General features: G+C 44.2%; 1 protein-coding gene across 3 annotated transcripts in view; it reads right to left on the reverse strand.

Moving 5' to 3' along the window:
* Positions 1-6,655, reverse strand: part of EEA1 (early endosome antigen 1) — a 123,659-nt gene extending 117,004 nt beyond the window's left edge. For 2 of the 3 annotated variants that reach the window (XM_061125719.1, XM_061125712.1), the window contains exon 1: positions 6,400-6,654. In XM_061125719.1, coding sequence (XP_060981702.1) covers positions 6,400-6,423 — 24 coding nt within the window. In that variant the 5' untranslated portion in view covers positions 6,424-6,654. Of the gene's footprint in view, positions 1-6,399 lie in introns of all 3 variants that reach the window. The other variant, XM_061125704.1, reaches the window with a different exon arrangement.
* Between the last annotated feature and the right edge of the window lie 4,497 nt (positions 6,656-11,152).

Here is an 11,152-nt window from a genome sequence, read left to right on the forward strand (position 1 = left end):
TATTGACCATGCCAAAGCCTTTGACTGTGTGGATCACAACAAACTGGAAAATACTGAAAGAGATGGGAATACCAGACCACCTGACCTGCCTTTTGAGAAATCTGTATGCAGGTCAGGAAGCAACAGCTAGAACTGGACATGGAACAACAGACTGGTTCCAAATCAGTAAAGGAGTACATCAAGGCTGTATATTGTCACCCTGCTTACTTAATTTATATGCCGAGTACATCATGAGAAACGCTGGGCTGGATGAAGCACAAGCTGGAATCAAGATTGCTGGGAGAAATATCAAGAACCTCAGATATGCAGATGACACCACCCTCGTGGCAGAAAGCAAGGAACTAAAGAGCCTCTTGATGAAAGTAAAGGAGGTGAGTGAAAAAGTTGGCTTAAAATTCAACATTCAGAAATTAAAGATTGTGGCATCTGGCCCCATCACTTTACAGCAAATAGATGGGAAAACAGTGGAAACAGTGACAGACGATTTTGGGGGGGCTCCAAAATCACTGCAGATGGTGACTGCAGCCATGAAATTAAAAGACTCTTGCTGCCTGGAAGAAAAGCTATGACCAATCTAGACAGCATATTAAAAAGCAGAGAATTTACTTTGCCAACAAAGGTCCATCTAGTCAAAGCTATGGTTTTTCCAGTAGTTACATATGGATATGAGAGTTGGGCTATAAAGAGAGCTGAGCACCAAAGAACTGATGCTTTTGAACTGTGGTGTTGGAGAAGATCTCCTTGGACTTTAAGGAGATCCACCCAGTCCATCCTAAAGCAAATCAGTCCTGAATATTCTCTGGAAGGAGTGATGCTGAAGCTGAAGCTCCAATACTTTGGCCACCTGATGCTACTCACAATGGTAACACGACATAAGGTACACTCTAGCGGGGGTGACGGGGGGAAGCAAGAGGGAATCTGTATTCTTCAAAAATGTCATAAATGACAAAGAAATGCTATGGTAATGTTTCAGATTAACAGAAGCTAACTACTACATATAATATCTAAACCTAACTGTGACTTCCCTGGTAGTACAGTGGATAGGAATCCGACTGCCAATGCAGGGGACAAGGGTTCAATCTCTGGTCCAAGAAGACACCACATGTTTTGTTTCACAACTACTCAGCCCACTGGCCCAGGGCCCATGGTATACAACAAGAGAAGCCACTCCACCCAAAACTAGAGAAAGCCCTTGTACAGCAAAAAAGACCTTGCGCTACCAAAAATAAACAAATTATTTTTTAAAAAATAAATAAATGTAACTGGACCCTACACTAGTAAGGGGGAAATACTACAAAGGACATTATCAGGTCAACTGAAAAAAATGGAATTATGAATAGTAAATGGAATCAATGTAAATTTATGAAGTTGGCAACTATACTATAGTGATGTTAAAGAACATCCCTGTTCTTCATTGAAGCTTTCAGAGGTGAAAAGCCATAACTGGTCCTCAAGTGATTCAAGGGAAAAAAAAAAAAAATTACACATATACAGAGAGAGAAGCATGCAAACAGTAAGGCAAACAGGATAAAATGTGAACAATAAGCAAATTTAGATAAAGAGTACACAGCTGTTTCTTGTATTATTTTATTCTTATAACTTTTTGTAAGCTTAAAATTAGTTCCAAATAAAAGTTTAAAAGTATATATGTATTCAACTAGAATACAATAGCCACCAACTATATAAGGCTGTTAACAGTTAAAACAAGGCCTGTCCAAAGCTAAATGTGCTGTTAGTGCAAAATACAAACTAGATTTCAAAAACTTAGTATAAAAAAAACTCATCAGTTATTTTTAAAGTATCTCAGTAATTTTTATGTTGACTCTATGTTGAAATATTTTAGATATATTAGATCATTATATTGACTATATATTGGGTCAGAAGAAATCTATTTTAAAAATTAATTTCACCTCTTCACTTTAAAAAATCTCTCCTTGACAGTGATTATCTTTATTTACTTGGCAGCGTTGAGTCTTAGTGGTGGCTCTCTGGCTCAGCAGTTCTAGCACACAGGCTTAGTTACTACTCGGTCTGTGGAATCTTAGTTCCCCGAACAGGGTTCAAACCTACATACCCTGCACTGCAAGGTGGATTCTTAACCACTGGATCACCAGGGAAGTCCCTCTTCACTTTTTTTAAAATGTGGCTACTAGAAGCTTTAAATCACATATGTGATTCATATTTGCATTGGACAGGGCTGAGCTAGATGGTCAAGAATCTCCATGATGAGGTGTCACACAATCTTTGTAAGTTTCTCTCTCAATTTCTTTCTGCTGTAAGCAGACCTCTATCTCTAAGTCACTTGGTTTTAAGCTACTTAAGGGTAAGATTCAGTTTTATTTACTGCTGTACCTCCAGTATCTAGCACATATCCAGTGTTATTTAATATTAAACATTTGTTTATTGAAAGGCAATATGCAAAGAATGGAGGACTAGCAGAAGAATGAAATTAGTCTCTGAGTCTGTTTATACTGTAAACTCCTTCCTAGAATGAAAGGAACGCTCTTCCTCTGCTAAGCATCTTCTTCAAACCCCACCCCTCCAAGGAGACTCTCCACTCACACAGGTTCATTCTGATCAGTTCTCCTCTGTACTACTACAGCCTTCATTTTCTATATAGTTCATTTTGGCACTTAATCATGTAAGTTCCCCGAGAGAGAATTTAGATCTCATATTTTCCCCATATTTTCCACAATGACTGGCACAGTGCTAACCATATCAGTTGAGGAGCAGATGAAAGGTGGGGGGGCGGGGGGAGGCGGGGGCTGTGGATTGAGACAATTTGGCTTTAGTCTCAGTTCTGACACCTACTGTGTTGCTTTAGATAAAACACTTAATCTCTCCCTTTCTACTTCCTCATTTTTAAAATCAGAGAGACTCATTAACCATGAAAGAAGCCTTCTGTTTCCACAATTCTAGAATTAAATCCATTTTTTCTTAAGCAGTATTAGCAATAAAAGCAAATCTAATACACTTAAAGATCTCAGTTAAATCAGAGTAAAACCCCTAAGAAAGAAATGGCAACCAAGTTTATAAACTGCATGAAGTACTAAATGCTGGTGTCTTTCCAGCCATGAAGCTCTTTAAATCCACATTTCTCTCAAAGCCTATTAAGCAAAACAATCAATACAAACATATTAGAGCTACCTCAATTTTTTTTTTTCAGACTTTTACAAGCCTCAAAGAAAAACACCTTTTAGTAGCTAATGGAAGAAAAAAAAAACAGAAATTAAATTTTCTATAAAGTACCCTGGTACCTTATTGGTGATGTTCAAAGATTCTGAGTTACAACTGACTATATGTACACTGTTTCTTTTTTCAAAAATGCTATTTAAAGTACACTATTCAGAGGAAAATTACAAGAGTTAAAATGAAAAGGTCATGTAAAAGAGTTAAAAAAGTATGCAATTTAATTTCAAAGCATGAACACTATTTCAAACAAATTAAATAAGCCACTTCAGTTAGTTTAGTTGCTCAGTCGTGTCCAACACTTTTCAACCCCATGGACTGCAGCAGGCCAGGCTTCCCTGTCCATCACTAACTCCCGAACTTATTCAAACTCATGTCCATTCAGTGATGCCATCCAACCATCTCATCCTCTGTCGTCCCTTTCTCCTCTGAGTCACCTTAGTTTTAATCTTATCTCTCATGACCTCTTCTGAGAAATAAGATTATCAAGGTGGGAGAAAATAAAATGGTTGCCATGGTACATAAAGATTCAAGTTATACTTGTCAGTAAATACCACCTGTGGAGTTTAGGGGGACTTCCCGGGTGGTCCAGTGGCTAAGACTCCAGGCTCCCAATTCAGGGGCCCCAAGTTCAATCCCTGGTCAGGGAACTAGATCCCACATACTGCAACTAAGACCTGGTGCAGCCAAATAAGTAAATAAATAAATATTAAAAAAAAAAAAATACCACCTGTGGAGTTTAAACTAGTAATACAAATTACAAGGTTTCTTTAACGATTTATCCAAATGCTCCTACTAACTGCTGAGCATTAACACTGACCCATCTATAAGATTAGAGCCAAATTCCACCCACGGGACTCTAGGTCTGCCTGCTACAGCCTCACCTCCTACCAATCTCTGCACATCATTTGCCCACCTAAATTTAATTGTTCAAGCTCCCCTTAATATTACATGCCCATTTTATGACTTCTGGTCTAGGCAGCCACAGTTCCCTCAGCCCAACCTGCCCTCCCATCTTTTGAGTTGCAAATATACCCTCCTTCCAGAAGCTTTTCCTGATACCCTCCAAGGAAGTGGCCCCCAGGCACTATTCATTCTTCCATTACAAAGCATTTCCATTACTTTTAAATGGCCATTCCCCCAACCAGTCATGAATTCTAAAAGGAGGACCCATATCTTATTTAACAGGTTCCTAGGCCCCTAGCAGATACTTTGCATCTATTGCCACTCAAGAATATTGAAGGGAAAAAAAAGTAGTAAGCTATGAGATACAATTCAAACTTTCCTATAAAAGAATATATAAATTTAAGACAGTGATTTTCAGCCAGGGCAATTCTGCCCCTAGGTGACATTTGGTAAAGTCTTCAGATAGTTCTGGTTGTCACAAGAGTGGGTAGGGGTTTGGGGGGCATGGGGGTGCTATGGCATCTAGTGGATAGAAGCCAGGGATGCTGCTAAACATCCTGTAATGCAAACGACAGCCCACTACAACAAAGAATTATCTGCTCACAAATGTCAATAATGCCATGTTGCCAAATGACTTGTAACATCTCAGCAATAACCAGAGATAAATTCCAATCTTGTAGTTTCACCTGAAACTTCTGTAACCATTGATGTGTATGCACCAACACTCAAAATGACCTTTATACAAATGCAATGCTTAAGAACACTAAACCAAGAGAACCTGAAAGCTGCTGCATTTCTGAAAACTAACCTATAACTACTAGAAGCTATTCTTAAGTCAGTAAACACTTTGTTTCATTTATAAACTTCAAAGCAAACCACAGGCAAACTACTGATAATCTTCAGCTGTGGAATTAGGACAAAAAAATCTGAGGCATGAGGAAATGAGTTCCTTCAGGTGTGAAAAAAGAAAACTCTCTAATCAGTGAGAGTAAATCATGCACAGATGTCTTTAATGCAGAACTGATGGCCAGAGTAAAGCGCATGCCCTTGCTACTCACAAAAACAGCACTTATCAAGGTTTCAAAAAACTGACAAAACATTGCAAAAAACTATCAAATGTCAATACAAGGTGGCAGATACAGAAATTAACTATTTCTCCCCCTGATATATGGCCAAGTTTCAGGAGACTTGAACATTTCACAAAGCTCTGCAGGCGCAAGGACACTCCCTTTCTATACAGGGGATGACTCAACTCTCTTTAGCACCTTCCTGGACTGCATACTACAAGTTCAATAAAGTCCTTTTGTGCTTGAATTAGTTATTCTACTCCCTCAGGAACCAACTAATGGGTTCGGCACCAAATTTTCAACCATTTACCTTTTTGTTGCACCCCCGTTAGTCTCAAAAAGTTTTTTAAAAAGCTAAACAAAACAAACACTTGAGTTAACAGTAACTCTTATAGAAAACATTTTAATTCTTATTCTAGGAACTGATTCCTAAACAAAACACCTCCAGCTTTCCAATACTCAATCTTTATATCTTAAGGTTTTTCCAGATCTTAAAAGGACATAGCATTGGCAGAAAGTAAAGGGGCATTCCGTTAGGTAAAGCTTACAACTGATTTATTCTTGAATAACTCGAAAAAGGTACTAGGCTGGGAGAGGAAAATGCATTTTTAACTGGAGGAGGAAAAAAAAAGTTGCCAACTGTGAGTAATATCTTCCTTCGCAGCTGACTTTGCCAGTTAGGTGTCGGTACCGCCACTGGGCCGATACTAGGCCAGGCTTCACCACATCACCCTGCGGGGTCGCCCAGCTGAGATAACGAAGCCGCGTGTGGCAGGTGCGCGTCGTGGAAAGTTGGGGGGGCACGCTGGGCGGGGCGCTGGGGAAAGAGGCGAGCCCGCCTCCCCCGGGCTCCCACCGCGCGTTCTCCGGCCTGGCGCGCGGATGATGGGCCGGACCCGCAGGCACTAACTCTCCATTTTCACAGCCACTCCAGGTTCTGGAAGAAACGTGCCGGCACCACACCCTCCCGCGCGCACTGACAGCCCGCGCGAGAGCCCGGCCGGGGCCTGGGCGTGCGGAGCCGCGGGGGACCAGACGCCCGCCCCGGCCTGCTGCCCAGCCGCCGCCCCGCCCGCCCGCGGCCCGCCCCCGGAGCAGACGACCGAGGCCTAATCGCCGCCCGGGCTGCGGGGCCTAAAGAAGGAAGGAGCCCGCGCTCAGGAGGGGGCGGCTTCCGCGTCCCCGGGCTCCGGCTCTCCGCTCACGTGCTCCTGGAAAGACGGGCTGTCTCTCTTACCCTCTGCAGAATCCTCCTTAACATGGTTTAAACACCACCGGCGCCGCCGCGGAGACTCTCCGAACCTTCCGCGGGGGCCTCTCACTACTCGGGGGTGCGCGGGCGGGAGGGACTGAGCCGCGAGAGGGCTGCGAGGAGGTCCGGGCGAGGCGGTGGCGGCGGCCGCTCCGGCGGCCCAGACTTCCCCGCAAGCTGCGAGAGGGAGCGCGCACGACAGAACGACGAGGTAGCCAGCGAGCGCCGCCCGCCTGCCAGGTCTTCCCCCGTAACTGACAGCGGGGCGGACCCACCCGCCGCCGCACCGCCCTCTCGGCCTGTCCATCCACGGGAGGCGGGGCTAGAAGGGGCCTGGCCCGCGTCTGCGACCAATCGAAAGCGGCGGCAGCGTGGGTAGTTGCGTGACGGACAGGCGGCAGGACGTGGGCGCCGCCGCCGCTCTTTCCGGCTGGTTGGGGACGCCACGGCCGCCGAGCGCACGCCGCGCTCCGTCGGAGGACGCTGCCGCGCTCAGACCGCGTACCCGCTGGGGGAACCGGTGGGGGTCCGTGACCGCGACACCAAGAGGGATCTCGGAGCAGGTACCCAGACTGCACCTCAGACGACTCTGTAAAATTTGTCAGTGTGACCCTGGCCTTGACCGTTCCAGAAAGGGACCGTCATTTCTGCTGGAAGCGCTTCGTCCCTGGGTGGAAGCAAAGGAGAGAATCACAGACACGATTAACCGGTCCGATGGGCTTCTCTCCCCTGGTCCAATCCCTGGCTCCTTTCTCTTCTCCCTTCCTGCTCCTAATTTCAGCCGAAGGGAAAGTAAGGAGCCGGAAGAAAGGGTGGGAAGAAACTGGAATTTTACTTAGCAAGAGAAGTTTGGGGTTGTCTGTTTTGGACTATAACAACAATATTTAATGGGGTGATGTTAACATGTTGCACTATCTAAAGCCCATGCTTGGTCCATTCTCCTAAGGAATTTTAAATCCCCTTCTAATAACAGATGTATATGAAGTGAATCGACCTTAATGCGTCTGTTTCATAGATTAAGGAAAAATAATGAGGTCACAGATAAACAGTTTGCCAAAACAAGGACGTGGACTTGGAAGTGGGCCTGGAACTGACTTCCAGGCACGACATCATTATTTACACTCAAAAATCACAGCTGCGAAATCCTTCCATTCTGCCAGTATTCACAAGCTAAGAGGTTCGACTTGATGGTCGGGGGTGGGGGTTGGGACGTTCAGTTCAGTCGCTCAGTCGTGTCAGACTCTGCGTCCCCATGAATCACAGCACGCCAGGCCTCCCTGTCCGTCACCAACTCCCGGAGTTTACTCAAACTCATGCCCATCGAGTCGGTGATGGCATCCAGCCATCTCATTCTCTGTCGTCCCCTTCTCCTCCTGCCCCCAATCCCTCCCAGCATCAGGGTCTTTTCCAATGAGTCAACTCTTCGCATGAGATGGCCAAAGTACTGGAGTTTCAGCTTCAGCATCAGTCCTTCCAGTGAACACCCAAGACTGATCTCCTTTAGAATGGACTGGTTGGATCTCCTTGCAGTCCAAGGGACTCTCAAGTGTTTAAATAAGGAAAGTGAAAAAAAAGGGAAAGTGTAGTCCTGTCCAGGGAAAGTGTAGTCGCTCAATCCTGTCAGACTCTTTGCGACCCCATGGACTGTAGCCCTCCAGGCTCCTCTCTGTCCATGGGGATTTCCTAGGCAAGAATACTGGAGTGGGTTGTCACTCCCTCCTCCAGAGGATCTTCCTGACCCAGAGATTGAGCCCAGGTCTCCAGCATTCCAGGCAGATTCTTTACCATCTGAGGCACCAGGGAAGCCCTTAAATAGGGAATGGGGAGAGAAGAATGCAATTAACTTGCTGGGAGTGCCGATCTGAAGTCTACCAAGCAGTGAATGGAGTGCTTATTAGAAAATACAGATCTTTTGACAAAACGTAGCAATTATTATTTTCCAATTAATTAAGGTTAAAAATGTTTTATAAAAATGTAAATAAAGCATTATATGATGTAATATGTTTCTATCCAAACATGTCTGCTTTTTAGTGTGTGTGTATAGTGCAGAAAACAGTCGTGCCTACAATTAATATATTCTTAATCACTATTGATGACAGTGCCCTTAAATACTTCCAGGCAAACAGACCAAAGCAATGGTACTTTATGGCCAGACAATATGGGAAATATTTTCACCAACATAAAAGTGATAAAACTGTGATATAATAAGTATATATTTGGTCCCCACCCCTGAGTAATATGCTGAGTGATAGGGTAATAAGAGCATCTTTTGTTGTAATGTTTGATTTTTGACCCTGGTTCCAGAAACCAGAGCTTCTAAGACCCCTGGAATCCCAGAGTCTTTAATGTCTTTTTGTATGCTAGTGAATGGTTGGGTGTCCCTAGATAGCTTTAGGATGGGCGCTGATCTACAGAAAAACCAAATCATGATTATAAGGTTGAAATGTTCAAGCCCACATTCCCCCTCCACCTTCTGGAGGGAAGAGGAACTGGAAGACAATCACCATTGGCCAATGATATAATCAATTATACCTATATAATGAAACCTCCATAAAAACCCTCAATAGTGAGGTTTGGAGAACTTCAGATTGACAAACATCAAGGTGTTGGAAGATTACCTGTCTGGAGGGTATGGGGAAGCTTTGCACCCCTTTCCCCATACCTTGCCCTATACCTGTGTTCCGTTTGGCTGTTGTGGAGTGGTAACCTCTGTAATAAACCAATAAGAGTAAGTAAAGTGTTCTGTGAGTTCTGGTAGCAATTATATATGTATGTGTGTTTAGTTGTTTCAGTCCTATGGACTGTAGCCCACCAGGCTCCTTGGTCTATGAAATTTCCCAGGCGAGAATACTGGAGTGTGTTGCCATGCCCTCCTCCAGAGGATCTTCCCACCCCAGGGATCGAACTCTCTTTTATCTCCTGCATCGGCAGGGGAGTTTTTTTTACCAATAGCAACACCTGGGAAGTGCTGTTAGGGATTATAGCAAATTGTATAAGCTGGGGAGAGTGTTGTGGGAACCCCCAATTTATAACCAGTTGGCCCAAAGTACAAGTGACAACCTGGGACATTCAAGTGGTATCTGAAGTAAGGAGCATTTTTGGTGGGACTGAGCCTTTAGCCTATGGGGTCTATGCTAACTCTGGGTTGTTAGTACCAAGAGTGAATTAAATCGTAGGATACCTGGGTGGTGTCTGGAGGACTGGAGAATTGCTTGGAATGGAAAAAAACACACATTTGACATCACAAGTGTTGTAAGCAAAGGAAACAGCTTTTTACATTTAAAGTGACATTTGTTTTATCTTTTCAAAAATTAGTTTAAAGCTGCTTATTGATGTCACATGCTAAGGCCTTCTCCACTGAAATTCTCCAGTGGACTCTTTTGACTAATAGATTCTCATCTACTGCTTAGCAAGATGGGTTATTAAAAAAATCTGTGTTCTTCCCTGCAGCTTATGCTAACTCCATAACTGGAATAATATACTAGAGAACTTAATTACTCCAAAGGAAAAATAAGCAGTGGGTGAAATTTCATCATGTAAGAATATCCTTCACTGTAATCTAGCAGCTTCCCACACAAAACAGTCCAGTTTACCGTAGCAAGCAAATAGCAAGTGCGTGCGTGCTCAGTCGAGTGTGACTCTTTGCTTCCCAATGGACTGTAGCCCACCAGGCTCCTCTGTCCAAGAGATTTCCCAGGCAAGAATACTGAAGTAGGTTTCCATTTCCTTCTCCAGGGCATCTTCCCAACCAAGGGATCAAACCTGGATCTCAGGCATCTCCCACATTAGTGTTGCAGGAAGGGAGACCCCTTCCAGGGCCCAGAACTGGGCTCTTGTCTAACACTTCGGAAATGAATTGTCCAAGGAGACACATGTGCGGACAAAGCAAGAGATTTTATTGGGAAAGGGCACCCGGGTGGAGAGCAGTAGGAGAAGGGAACCCAGGAGAACTGCTCTGCCACTTGGCTCGCAGTCTCAGATTTTATGGTGATAGGCTTAGTTTCCGGGTGGTCTTTGGCCAATCATTCTAATTCAGAGTCTTTCCTGGTGGCGCATGCATTGCTCAGCCAAGATGGATGCTAGCAAGAGGGATTCTGGGAAGTGGACGGACATGCGGTGTCTCCTTTTGACCTTTCCCGAACTCTTCTGGTTGGTGGTGGCTTATTAGTTCCGTGTTCCTTATCAGGATCTCCCATCATAAAACAACTCATCCAAATAGTTACTATGGTGCCTGGCCAGGGTGGGCGGTTTCAATCAGTGTGCTTCCCCTAACATTAGCAGGTGGATTCTTTACCATTAGCACCACCTGGAAAACCCTCTGGCTGCTAATGTCTATCAATTTAACTCTTTTACATCCATATTTCACCAGTTCTTTGACTCCATCAAGACCTCCAGTTCACTGGCCCTTCTTACTTCCTATCAGCCATTCCCCTTCTTGTTCAATCGCTCAGTTGTGTCTGACTCTTTGTGACCCCATGAACTGTAGCATGGCAGGCTTCTCTGTTCTTCATTGTCTCACGAAATTTGCCATTTTCCTAGCATCCTTATTTCTATCAAAACCCAACTTAAATCCTATGATCCAACTTTATAGCACCCCCACCCTTTGCAAATATGCTTAACTTCAGCTCTCTCTTCCTCCATTGTTTTCATCGAGCAGAACCCAAACATGACTGCCCAACTACTCCATGCCATACAGGAACAGCTGGATATCACTAGAGGTACAAACACACAGCTGGGA

Source organism: Dama dama, chromosome 3, assembly GCF_033118175.1.
Source record: "Dama dama isolate Ldn47 chromosome 3, ASM3311817v1, whole genome shotgun sequence".
Lineage (NCBI taxonomy): Eukaryota > Metazoa > Chordata > Mammalia > Artiodactyla > Cervidae > Dama > Dama dama.